The 14,280-nt window shown below is 35.7% G+C and overlaps 1 protein-coding gene across 3 annotated transcripts; it reads right to left on the bottom strand.

Moving 5' to 3' along the window:
* Nucleotides 1-657: 657 nt before the first annotated feature.
* On the bottom strand, nucleotides 658-4,881 carry LOC104249582 (pentatricopeptide repeat-containing protein At1g77360, mitochondrial). Of its 3 annotated transcripts, XM_009806029.2 has the most exons (5): nucleotides 4,732-4,881; nucleotides 2,324-4,033; nucleotides 2,135-2,247; nucleotides 1,585-1,679; nucleotides 658-1,318 (listed from the first exon to the last, which is right to left on the bottom strand). In XM_009806029.2, the coding sequence occupies exon 2, from the start codon at nucleotides 3,993-3,995 to the stop codon at nucleotides 2,559-2,561; it is 1,437 nt and encodes a 478-aa protein (XP_009804331.2). In that variant the 5' UTR covers nucleotides 3,996-4,033; nucleotides 4,732-4,881; the 3' UTR covers nucleotides 658-1,318; nucleotides 1,585-1,679; nucleotides 2,135-2,247; nucleotides 2,324-2,558. The 3 variants fall into 3 exon arrangements, with proteins under 3 accessions (XP_009804331.2, XP_070028133.1, XP_009804332.2); XM_070172032.1 differs by having other exon boundaries at nucleotides 1,585-2,247; XM_009806030.2 differs by having other exon boundaries at nucleotides 1,585-2,247; nucleotides 2,324-4,002; nucleotides 4,732-4,873.
* Nucleotides 4,882-14,280: the final 9,399 nt, after the last annotated feature.

The following is a 14,280-nucleotide window of genomic DNA, read 5'->3' as shown; positions in this document are numbered from 1 at the left end:
TTCAAGTACAGTTTTTTCCTCTTCTTCCTTCCTTGTTTGTCCATATGCTTTCTGAGTTCAGATTTTATATATTTCAGTTCTTCTAATGTTTTGATACTACTTCTTTATCTTAGTTCTTTTAGTTCTCCGATTTAAGTTAATTTTTTGGTTTCAATTCTTATAATTTTCTCTTTTAGTTCTAATATTAATGTTGCTTAATTATGGCAGTTGTTGTGTTGGTTAATTTGTGTTTAATTTATGAAAATTTGATAGACTGATTTTTGTTTAATTTGTGTTCTATTATTGCTGATGGAAAATGAAGGAAGAAAGAAGAGGAAAGTAAGAACCTTATTTGAAATAATAGAAGCTGGGTTGGGAGAACCGAAGCTTTTGCTAGTGAAAACAAGATGACTGTTCATCTACTCATTGTTGCGGCCAGAAAGGATATTTCTATTGAGCATGTGAAAAATTTCCATGGATTACTGCAAAAGGAGAAGTAAAAATATCATCGGGTTATTAGATGATGGGTCGAATCTTTGGTTGGGTTAGAAAAAATCTACGAGGACCACTAAATAAATGCCATATGTTCAATTAAAATGCACATTAATGCCACATCATCTTTCCATTAAGAGGGGGACATTTTTAAGCCTAAAAATAACATTAAGGGCAAATTTGAACTCATAGGTGGAAGGAGGTCATTTTTAAGCCATTTCTAATAGGTTAAGGGCATTTCTGGCCCTTTTCTCTTTATACTAAAACAATAAAAAATGGCTATCTATTACAATTATGGCTCTTTCTATAATAATATTACAAGACTTAATACTATCGAGTATGTGGGCCTGGATCCATTTCTTCTTCGAACCTTGCACAAGCTGGAGGGTGAGAACACTCCCAGCTTGCACAAGAGATCCTGATGTTGAGACTCACTAGAAATATAATGCAGAGAGATGAGACCACTAACAAGCTTTTCCTAGACAAAGTGACAATCAAGCTCAATATGCTAGGTCCTCTCATGATAAACCGGGTTTTTGGCAATGCTGACGGCTGATTTGTTGTCACAATACAAAGGAATAGGAGCAGAGATAGCGAGACCAAAGTCTGCTAACAGCCTAACGAGGTGTTGAGTCAAATTAAATCGCAGGCTCCACACCTGGTGGTGCCCTTCCATTAATTCCTTTAAGTTTCAGCCTTGCGACCATACACCCCCTGGAACCCAAAAATTTTGATTTCTCATAAAGTTCCGGCGGAGTCCTAAAAGCAACATCTGCAGATCCCTGGTCGGCATCGTTTATGGTTGAGACTAGGACGGTATCTGATCGTCTTCGAGCCCCCAAAACTCCTAAACGAAACAAAACATGAAGAAATATAATCAAGATTAATTGATAAATGCTTTACTTTCATGAATGATCTAGCTGTACAATTGTAGTGTTGCTGATTTGCAACCAGACACGATCAGTAGAGAGAGAGAGAGAGTAGGTGCAGAAAGAATAAAAAGGAAAGGAAAAAGAAGGCTCGCAGATAGAAGAAGTCTAGGCTGAGACTAGGATAAAAGTACATCAACTGGATCAAGTAACAAGTAGAAGAAAAAAATGAGAGCAGGATTACCCTTGGCAGAAGATTTAGTCCTCTGTTAGTTCTTTCGCTTCTTTCATTAGTTCGTTCAGTTCTTTGCAAGAGGCACTGAACTAGTCCCATGTTGGCTGAGCACAATATACAGATTGAAGATCCTCGACAGAAAAAAGAATGGGAAAAGCATAAAGGAAACGTGAAGAAGAGAATTCGTAGCAGCAGCAGCAGAAACTGACTTCACGGAACCAGTAGAACAAGAAGTGGTAAGACACAATCAAACAAGTACCTTTGACGATTTAGAAAAAGGGTAAATTGAAGTTTTCAGGAGAAAAGAAACAAATTACTAGAGCTGTCCACTGTGAAATATAAATACATTCATTTTAGTATAAAGCTTCATTTCTTATGTGTCTTAACTCAAATTTCAAAATGAGATAATTTTTGTCCTTTCTTCAGCGAATGAAAAATCAAGAAAACATCCAGCAGAGAAATAACACATGCAGAAGATGGGATATGTAGACCTGAGTACCAATAACCCACCAAAACCATGGTATGCATTAGCAGATAGATAGAAGGCACCAAAACTAACTGTATTGTTACATGCATGCTGAGCTTGTGCTTGGCTTTTAGACCACTTGCATGAACCATCTTTTTCTTGCTAAAGTTTCTTTTATAAGTTATCTGAAAAAGGAAAGGAACCAACTGCACCCAAAAGAGGTAAATATAGTTAGAGAACCAAGTTAAGCAACAATAAAGAGAGTTGTGTTATACTCTATACCTTTTCTACACTATAGTATTTTACGAGACTGGCCTTATTTTCCCAACTTAAAGTTTGCTAAGCGCTCCGAATAAGTCTCACTGATGAAGTCCTTAGCAAGCTCGGTTGTTATGTGACCCGGAAATCTTTTCTGCTCTGAAGCAGTTCAAGGAACTTTGATATTCTGACTCTAGATCTCAGATTCGGCAACTGCAAATCTTAATCAGGAATAGTCAGATTCATTACAGATGGTTTCTTAATCAGACAAGGGCTCCCTGACCATATGATTTATTTTCAGCTGAAGGAATTCAAGTACATCTTCTCTCCCTTCCTTGAGAAGTAATTGCCTTAAGTTTTCAAATGTCATCCTACCAGGACGCATTCCTTTCTCTATCATCTCTTCCATCAACACACAGGCCCTAGAAACATCAGCATTGTCGCACAGCCCATTAATAAATGCAGAAAAGGTGTGCATGCTTGGAACAAATTGCTTGCGTTTCATATATTTCCACACTTTGTGAGCCATCTTCACCTCATTCCTCTCGCAAAACATCTTAATCATCATAGTGTACGTGTCTGCATCAGGATCGCAAATTTTGAGCATCCTGCGGAAAACCTTAAAAGCATCATCAGTCTCACCTCGAGCAATCAAACCACTCAGAATGATATTGCAAGTCCTTGCGTTGGGGGTCACCCCCTTCAATTGCATGTCATTTAGAACCCTATAGATATTTTTGAATTTATTTACCTTACAGAAAGCACTAATTAGAGAATTATATACAGCTACATCAGCCTCAACCCCATTTTTTTCCATCTCAAGGAATGTATCTATCGCATCTTCAATCTGATTTTCCAGCCCGTATGTATGAACTAAAACACTATAAATGAAAGATGTTGGCCTGCAACCGCTGAACTCCATCTCCTTGACAATTTCAACGGCCTCGTCGACCCTGCCAGCCTTGCAAAGGATGTCAACCATGATCCCATAAGTCACAATATCAGCATTACAGCCCACCTCAATCATTTCCCTGTAAACTTCCCTTGCCTTAGGCAGATTGGGAGCCCTTCCCCACCCCTCAATCAATATGCTATAAGTTTTTAAATCAGGAACAAATTCATGTTTCTTACTATCAAAAATCTCCTGAGCTTTTCGCACATTTTTTGATTTACATAGAGCACTCAATAAGCCATTAAAAGCAGCCAGGTTAGAGGGCACATCGAACTTGTTCATGATATTGAAAGTGTAAACAGCTTCCTCTACTTTTTGCGCCCTAGCATATTTTCTCATGATTATGCAAAAAGTCTCAATATTAAGCATTCCCTTGGTTTTCATCTTATTTACAAGATCCCACATAATCTGATATTGCCTTATCTTGGCAAGAGATTCAATCATGGTGTGGTAGGATCTCGTGCTATGTTCATAATTATGTTGCTTCCCAGCCCATTCAAATAAACGATACGCAAGCATTCCAGCATTCTCAAATCTCTTAAGGGCATCGTCAAGCATCTCTGATGAAATCCTAATCCCACTTTGGTCAAGCTCTGTGTCAAGGCCCAATTTTGGGCAAGACATCATAATTTTACAAAGTCTATTCAGCGGATCGAGTTTGTCTTCCATTGATTCTTTAGAACTGTACATTCGGGTAACAATCACCTTTCTACCACACAATTTCTTATGCAGTTGGCGTAGCATCGTCTTCCTGTGAAAAGCAGATCACACTTTTACAGTATCTGGAAAAGTACAAAGCAATGAGTACCTTATCTGATCTTTTGGGTTATTGGTATGTCAAAGTGTAACATGATTCTTTTGTTCATTTTCAGATCGAAGCAATACAATCAAGCCAATGATCTTCACACATATCAAGAGAACAAGAATAGAATTTCAACTTTTTACAACTCAAATATGGACTACCTATTTGACTAAGGTATTTCTACGAGCAATGTGCAGTAGCAAACACCAGAAACTGAAATAACCCTTTTCTTCCTCTTTTGGCGCAGATTTGAGGGGAATGCTTACATTTTGAAAAGAAAAGAAAAATGTAAGCATTCCCCACAAGTGAGTAAGATTAGGCAATTTATAAGAATTTTTGCTTTATCATACTTCCTGGTACATGCCATGCTCGAAAATCAAGTGGAATATTCTTTAAAGGAATAACATCAAAACAGTTTCTCACATCACTAAATACCAAAAACCTTCACCTTAATCTCAACAACTTGACTCTCTAGCTTATCAGTTACAACATGTAAATTCAAGAAAACCCATTGAGACAACAGAAAGATCTATCAAATTTCCTTTCAAAGGACTCATCAAATCAAATTTCACAGAACAAAAGAATTCATTCAAATTACAAAGACGGGTTGCAAGAACTGAATCAAAATTCATGTAAACCATATGGAGAAATGGAGATACACACATGAATGCAACTTACCAATCAATTTCGCCGGAGAAAGAAGAAGCTAGGAGTTCCCCAGAAGAAAGATGCAGGTAGGCTAAACTATACCCTAAAGCTTAAATTTTCATAATTTGAACATCCAATAACTTGTTAAAATAAAAATAAAAAATCACTAAAGGTTTACAAAATGAGAAGGCGACCAGTGATAAAGAAGTTTAGCAAGGTCTAAAAGTTGATTTCTGTAGCGGGTCAAGGTAAGCTGGGCTAAAGAATTGGGCCTATTAATTGAGAAACTAGTTAGTTGCTTTGGGCTCAACCCAATTTAGAATAGTTTTCTTATGGGGAAGTTACATGATATACCCGTTTATAAAAGGGATTTTTACATTCTTATGTCATATAGTAAACTATATTACTCTCCATGCTTAACTTTTAATATAATTACCTTTTATATACTTAATTATCATTTATGTATATTTTAGGGGTTTTAATGGTATTAATTAGTCTCCTAATTTAACTCTACCGTATATTCCCACTCCCCCCAAGTTTCTCTCTCCAAATCCCACCCCCTCACTCACGTATCAAATCACACCCCACGATTTTCTCTTCAATCACCCACTATTTCCTCTTCTAAAACCAGCGAACATATGTAACCCCTCCACTATTGACAACCATTAAAAAACTTTGAAACTTTGAATTTGAATTTGGATTTTCAAAAGACATTGTTTGTTTGGATTGGATGTTGTTGCAAAGAATTGAGAATTCTCTCTACGTCTCTCTCTATCTCTCAATCCCAAATTTTAGTAATATAAAGCAAAGGAAAAGAGAGCAGCAATTCCATCATTGACAGCCATTAAAAAACTTTGAATTCGAATTTAGATTTTCAAAAATCATTATTTGTTAGGATTGAGTATTGTTGCAAATAATTGGGAATATGGTTTGAAGTTTATATCTCAATTTTGAGGGGTTTTGGTGAAGATTAAACTTGGTTTTGGCTGAATTTCAGATTGAAACTCGAAGAAGAAGAAGAAGAAGAAGACATGACATACATTATATTGCAGAAATTGTAGAAAAATTGTAGAAAAATTATATTCTGTTGTTTATTTATTTTTCTTTTATTCATTGATTTAACTATCGTATGAAAGTTGAACAACATTGTATAAAAATTGTATTTAAGTGATATTATATTGTAGTTGTATATAACTGAGTAGAAATAATGTATAAAAATTGTAGATAAGTTGTATAATAAATAATTAGTTGTATGAAATTTGTTTTTATTATGTATAAATCAGATACAAAATATACAAAAGATATATTGTATAAAGTTTGTATTTAAGTTGTATGTTATTGTAGTTGTATTTAACTGGATAGAAATAATGTGTGAAAGTTATAGATAAATTGTATAATGGAGTATATAATTAGTTGTATAAAATTTGTTTTTACTATGTATAAATTAGATACAAAATATACAAAAGACATATTGTATAAAATTTGTATAAAAATTATATTTAAGTGATTTTATATTGTAGTTGTATATAACTGAGTAGAAATAATATATGAAAATTGTAGATAAGTTGTATAATATATAATTAGTTGTATGAAATTTGTTTTTATTATGTATAAATCAGATACAAAATATACAAAATACATATTGTATAAATTTTGTATAAAATGTGTATTTAAGTTGTATGTTATTGTAGTCGTATAATTTAAAAAAATTATCCGCATTAAATTTTGGCTGATATTTTTTCATGTTTAGAGATAAAAACAAGAAAAATGGCAAGCAAAAATCTTCCAGATTGTTCTCGTTCCAGATTCCTCGTTTCTTACGTCTTTTTGCCCATGAAGTATGAGTTCGAATTCACGTGATTTTTGTTAATACTTGTGGCAATGGCTATAACGATTTTTTTACGTTTTCTCCGTCGGAAAAGCCCTATTTCCCGTAACATCATAAAGTTCACTAATTGTTTATGATTACTTCAAATAAAATTTGACCAAATAGGAGTGCGTGTAAGAGTAGAGAAAATATGTGCACCGTCTAGATTAGTAAAAGCATTCATGCGTTAACTGATTTAGTTGAATTTAATCCTTATACTGCTTAAAAAGGGATTGCTAGTTAGCTATATATATCGATCTGTTTAAGTTTTGGAATAACTATCCAAAATCGAATTAAAGGAAAGATCCACCGAATTGTGACATATGAGTGGAAACATAAGGAGCGAGAAGAGGAGGGAAAAAAAGGAAAAGGGTGTAACTAAATCCCTTAATTGAAGGCACTAATAATGGATTGGGAGCCTTTTAAGGTGGAATGTATATATTTTATAAACAAAACTTGTATAGGTAGGGTAATTTACTAAACATGAACATTGAGGGTAATATAGTTTACTATATGGCATAGAAATGTAAAAATCCCTTTATAAAACTCACTTCATGATATACCTAAGTTTTGAAATTACATCAAACATCCCAAAAATATTACACGGTATACCTCCATATATTCTAAAAACATATCACGATATTCTATTTTGGAATACAATCCAAACATAACTTATCATAAATTCTAATTTAGAATACAATATTCTAATTAAACAGACCATAATATTTTAATTTGGAATATATTATTCAAACTAAGGGGTCCCGAGTAACTATATTAGGGTGATTAAAGACATGTATGATGGAGCTAAGACTCGAGTTAGGACAGTAGGAGGCGACTCTGAACACTTTTCAGTTATTACGGGGTTGCACCAAGGGTCTGCGCTCAGCCCATTCCTATTTGCTCTGGTGATGGATGCACTGACTCATCATATTCAAGGGGAGGTTCCATGGTGCATGCTATTTGCGGATGACATTATTCTAATTGACGAGACAAGAGGCGGCGTCAACGAGAGGCTAGAGATTTGGAGACATGCTCTTGAGTCTAAAGGTTTCAAGTTGAGTAGGACGAAGACAGAATACCTCGAGTGCAAATTTGGAGTTGAGCCGACGGAAGCGGGAGTTGAAGTGAGGCTTGACCCTAATATTCTAATGAAGAATACAATATCCAAATTAAATATACCATAATATTCTAACAAGACATACTACAATATTCTAATTTGGAATAAAGTATCCAAACCAAATATACTATAATGTTTTAATTTGGAATACAATATCCAATGCAAATATACAATAATTTTTAATTTGGAATACAATATTCAAACTAAATATGCTATAATATTCTAATTTGGAATACAATATCCAAATTAAATATATCACAATATTTTAATTTGAAATATACAGTATTATATTTTAGAATACAGTAGGTATACATGGTAAAATAATTTATAAAGCAGGTATACAGAGTAAAAAAATATTTCAATTGTATATGGTGTTAAGTGATATTTTCAATGGGCATACCGTGTAGATTATCCTTTTCTTATTGCAGTAGTAGTCCACTAGCTTAGGATCTTTCTAGAATTCCCTAAAAGGTGATTATCTATCCAGACAATGACACCTGTCCTAGTGTCAGTATTTTGTAATGTTAAGGAATAGTACTAAGTTGTCTATCATTGATTGGTTTAGTACATGGTCACAACTATAGATCCCTAGTATATCTAACACATCAAAATCAATGTAGCATCATCTTTATGAAATCAAAATCCAATTTCCTATCTTTCTTTATTTTATTGCATTTGTTATTTTTTTCTTTTAATAGCTGTTTTGCTACAATTGGTATCCAAAGCAAGGCTTTCCTTGGATTCTGAGTATAAATGGTGGATAAATACAAGGCTCCTAACGACGGTTGGAAAAAGATAGAGCTGCAATTACAAGTTTATATGGATGAGTCTCGAAAACGATTAGAACAGCTAGAACAAACTCAAGCTCGGTTGAGTGCTGAAGCTGTTCAATGTCAAGAAGAAAACACCCGTCGTTTGGATGTGTTATTGAGTCACATTGAGTCGGAAAGAAGCTTAGACTCTGCAATTTCTGGTAGATCGGTGGCTGCTCTAGCTACGGGAGGATTATTCAACTTGAGAGGTGAATCGTCAGTGGGAGGAAGCTATAGACCAGCTCAATCTCTGGAAACACCAATTCCTTCTACGGGAGGTAAGGGTATGTCTTTAACTGCAACTCCCTTCAATCCGATTAGCACCACATTAACCTTACCCAAAACCCAATATCTACCTTCTTCAATATACCCACCAGCATCCATTTCCCTTACCCTACCAGTCACAACAACTAATTTTTCCTCAACACCTCTAACATCTTCTCACACAGTGCTACCAGTGAGAATGACGATCTCATATCCCAGCACCTAAGTGAACCTTAATAGCTTTCAAAGATCATATATGCCTACAACTTACCTCCCACCACTGGCATACCAAGCAATTTTGAATAATTATTTTTTCAATCCAACACCCAGCCAATGGCAATCCTTATACTCAACCCATTAACCAAAATAACTCATTGACCCAACAAACACAAACTATTCCACCAGGGGACCCAAGGTTAAATTTCCCTTTCTAGAATTTGATGGTAATAATCCTCGAAGATGGATTAGGCGATGTGAGAATTTTTTCAAGTTATACCATGTACCATCTGAGGAAAAAATGGGTTATGTGGCTATTCACATTAAGGAAAAGATGGACACTTGATTTGATGTCTATTTGATGGAAAACGGAGGAAATATTTCGTAGGAAAATTCGGCCTGGACGTTTGTCGTCGTTATGGTAATATTAGACCCATGGACATAATCATCGAATTTAATAGACTTCATCATCAAACTGATGTGGATAGCTACTTTAACAAGTTTGAGGAACTACGATTTTACTTGTTGCTAGTTAATCCTGCACTCAATGAAGCTTTCTTTGTTTATTGTTTTGTTGGTGGTTTAAAACATGACCTTGAACCAATGGTTAGAGCATCGAACCCCCAAACAATGATGGATGCGGTCGAGATGGCTAAACTCTATAAGAGGACACTTTTATCCATCTATAAAAACCTTCATACTAGTAAAAATTCCATAACTATGCCCAGAATTACTTTTCCACCTAGCCCAAAAACACCAGTAGCCCACAATATCAAACCCCTTCCACATATTGTGATCCATGGTAATTTGAACTTGGCAAAGAATCCAACATTGGAGATACTATGAGATAAAAAAAAGTTGTGTTACCAATGTCATGAAAAATGGTTTCCAGGTCACAAATGCAAGACTAAAGCCCTAAATACATTGGAAGGAAATGGAGGAGACACCATAATGGAGGCAGGGGAAAAAATCAGGTACTAAATAGGAGCTGGAAGTGGTGGAAAATGCAGTGGAAGAAGTCGAAGCAGGGCTGAATATATTAGAAGGCCTATATGCTGAAGAAGAGGCTGTAATAAGCACACTTGAAGGATCGTACCGAAACACTTCAATGATCAAAATTTTAGGGCTTATTCAAAATGAGCCCATTATCATTTTGGTGGATTGTGGAGCAACCCATAGCTTCATAGATCCTCAATTGGCAATGATGCTACAATTAAATGTGGTGCTAGTCAACATGCCTATGAGGGTTAAAGTAGCTAATGGTGAAGTGATGCTAAGCAAGGCCATTGGTAAAAAAGCACGCTGGCAAATGCAAGGTGAAGGATTTGAATATGAATTTAGACTAATGAAAGTAGGAGGTTGTGACTTGCTTTTGGGAATGGATTGGATCGACCTTGTAGCTCCCATTGTGTTACACACTAGGACTCATAGTGTGACATTTATGAGAGGTAACTGGATGGTCACAATTGTGGGTTACCAAGACTCATCCGAGTTGAGCCAACATGACTCACAATTGATTGTCAGAATGTTACGTAAAGGTAGATGCAATTGGGTAGCTCAGACCTTTCAATTGGATTCAGGAGCAGAAAACATGGAAGTTATTCCAGTCCAAGTCGAACAAATATTGGGCCAGTATAATTTCATCTTTGATGAGCCCACTACTCTACCCCCAACTCGCCCTTGTGACGATGCAATCGAGCTCATCCCAGGTTCAAAACCAGTGAATCAAAGGCCTTACATGTATTCTTTTGAGCAGAAAAATGCCATTGAACTAATCATTAAAGAGATGTTGGAAGCTAAATCAGTAACTACAAGCAGTTCATCATTTTCTTCTATTTTAGCGTAACGACCCGACCGGTCGTTTCATGAGTTACAACCCCGTTTTCCCCATTTCTGTTTTTTTATGTATTGTTCAGCTATATTTCATCGTATCCTATTGGCTGGTTCGCGTTCGGAATGGTGTTAGAGTGGAATGAGATAATTAGTATCTGATTTAGGAGCTTAAGTTGGAAAAATCAATCGGATATTGTCTTATGCGTAGAAGGTCTTGGATGTGAATTATGATGTTTCGGATAGCTCCGTTAGGTGATTTTGGACTTAGGAACGTGTTCGGAATGTAATCTGGAGGTCCGTGGTAGAATTAGGATTGAATTGGATGTTGTATTTTACTACAAGCATCAGAAAATAAATTAAGACCATCTTTTACAATCAAGTTAAAAATATGTCATGCACATCTAACATGAAAAATTATTAGATTAATTGGACAAAGTCTAGTTTTAAGCTATTTGTTGCGGTTGTGTTAGCAGAAGCATTATCTAAGGTGATAGTTAAACTTTATCAATGGGTCCATAAAAATCATGTATTTGTAGAACACTAGTTGCAATATATGCTCCAGTGTGTTTTGAATCAACAAATTTATAACCAATAATACGTTTTTGCATGTTCCAGTGATGATCAACCCAATGACCTGTAACAGTTAAATAATCACAACAATTAGGACTACGACCTATATCACATGTAATAGACACTTTACAATCTAAGTGAAAAAATATACAATGAATATACTGAAGATATTCGGTTTGAAATTTAAAAACATCATTTCTAACTGTGGTCTTAGGAAAACCTTAAAAAGTAGGGTTATAAGTTTCTTGTATATAATGCATAAAGTAGAGTAAGAAGGAAAAGTAAAAGGTAAGCCACAAATAACCACCATTTTTGCTAAGTTCTCACGATCTCTATCTTTGTTATAGGGGCATAAAATATTACCAGAAGCAGGGTCAAGCTGTTGTTGTAAAAAATTAGAACCAGATCCACTAGGAGTGCCAGTACCGGTGGTAGGATATATAATTTTTTCGGCTTCTATGTTAGCTTGTATCCATAAAGATTTGTGATCTTTTTGTAAGTGTCTAGTTAAACCCCCGTCCCACCACTTTTTGTGTGTGCAAATTGTTGCTTACATTTTTCACGTATAGCACGATGATTGACTTTATCATGTTTAAAAAATTTCCATACAATTGATGTTTTGGGACGTTCAGCCTTAGGCTTACCCCTTATAGGGGGTACAGGGGTAAAGCTCCAGACTGAGATTGACTCTGAGTTGGAGCTTGTGTTGCGGGACTAGTGGGTGTTTCATCTAATTCTTCTTCCTCATTTTCTTCGTCCTCAAAAAAATATCATTGCCAAATTGTATTTGTAAAGTTTCATGATCTAGTTGTTTTCTGACATTAATATTATAACATGAGGGTGTCACGACCCAAGTTCGCCCTCCGTGAATTGTCGTGATGGCACCTAGTCTCTACGACTAGGTAAGCCTAACGATTTGTGTCGCACCCCCTTTTTCTCGTAAAATTAGGTTTATGACATTTTGGTTGGGACAACTCTCTCCTTTTGGAAAGGGGGTTGCATTTTTGAAGAGTCGTCACCTAACGATTTAAGGTGCGTTAGGGCACCTATAGGGTTCATTTATAACTACGTTTGGTAACCAGAGGTAGGGTAAGAGCTTGAAATTATCCTAAGGGGAAGGTGTTAGGCACCCCTCAGGATCCACTAGTGTGGTTCTCGGCCAAACAGTTTTGTGAATTTGTACAATTAACAAATAAACAAGTATGACTCAAATAGTAGAGGATTTAAGTTTAAATACACAGGTGTAAAAAAAAACAACTAATGAAACGCAAGATTTTGAAAAGAATTACAATCTAAGCATATTTGTGAATGTAAAGGGGTATCCTAGATTTGTTTATAATATGGATCACATCAATGCAATACCCGGTATGACACTCTTCAAAGAGGGGCTACACGTGGCATTAATGCACTGGTCATCATATCTATATCTACCATTTTCCGCCCCTTGAAGGTAATTAAAGCGAGGGTTGGTCTCGACCCTTATTGCATGCTGTTACCCGTCCATTCCTATCAGTCCCGAAGGAATTTAGGACTCCTATCCTATAAAAAGGGGGTTCTATGTAGACCCTCAAGTTTAAAGGTAAAATACTAAGGCGACATATAATAAACAAGTAGGACTTCAATTAAGGGGAGCAAGGAAGATAAATGAGAGGCTCAGATATACCTCCACACACAGTACACATAAACAGCATGACTCATGCACAATTAAGGTCTAAATTCAGATCCTAAGCATGGTATCTAAGTGATAATAGCAGAGTCAGATTTATTACATAACTCAGAGAGGAAGTCCTAATCAGACTTGCCTACTGATTTAAACATGCTGATAGTTAAACATTAATCACAAAGACGGTTCTGGTTTTATTTTAAAGTTTATTACCTAAGGCTTGCCTAGGCGTAAAATAATATGCAACAGCTACAAGAATTATTAAAACAATTTAGAAGTTACTTTACCTAAAGCATGTTGTTCTAAATGTTGCAAAGACATGCAGGGATTGTGACCAGTTTCACTTAAACAAGATATCAAATATGAGACTGTTTTATGTCCTTTTCATGCATCAGTAATTTAGCTAGGTGTGACTGAGCGAGTGTGAACGAGATCCTAAAACAGAGTATCTAACATGCACATATGAAAATGCAGAATGATTTCAGGACATGCAGAATTCCTAAAGCATGATTTCTAAATGTGCAAAGAATTACACCATGTTTTCAAGATGTGTAGGAGCAACAGTTTTATGTTGATGCTGTTATTTAGCCTAAAGCAGGATTTCTAAGTGGTAAAATGCTATTAAATAAGATGCTGAAACAGTAAACCTAAGAACATGGTATCTAATGCATGACATGCTTTGAATGTGTTGGTTTTACACATAGATTCTAATGCACATATAGGAAATGTAAACCTAAGGCATGGTTTCTACCCATTGATGTTGATAACATATATAATTGCCCTCCCCTTTTCATAGCCAACCCACCAACATTGAAATGAATGACATAAGAAAAGAAAATAAGAAGTTACACTGTAGAGAGCCTAAAAACAGGCCCAGATTTCCAAAACCTCAAATGCCAAGATTGTTTCATAGCCTTTCTCATATCTGAATGTGTCAAAATTCCCTAAGGAATCAAGGGATCCCGGACAGTGCACACACCCAGATTTCATAGCCAAGATAGAGTAATTGCAGTGTGGAGAGGCCAACTTTCATGTGTCCAAGTTCAGAGGAAGCTCAAGGGTCCCAAGGCAAGGCTCACACAAAAGAGGCAGAACTTAGTGGTCTAAGAGTAGAGTGAGAGTGCTTGACATAGTTTTGAAAAGATTTAAGCAGGACAACAGTTTGAAAAAAAGAGACTTGTTTGAGATAGTTTTGTAAAATAACAGGGGGAGTTGTTCAATAGGACAGTTTTGAAAG

This window comes from Nicotiana sylvestris, chromosome 4 (assembly GCF_000393655.2).
Source record: "Nicotiana sylvestris chromosome 4, ASM39365v2, whole genome shotgun sequence".
In the NCBI taxonomy this organism is placed as follows: domain Eukaryota; kingdom Viridiplantae; phylum Streptophyta; class Magnoliopsida; order Solanales; family Solanaceae; genus Nicotiana; species Nicotiana sylvestris.
The sequence above is the reverse complement of the archived record's forward strand: the minus strand, read 5'-3'. Positions and strand labels throughout refer to the sequence as shown.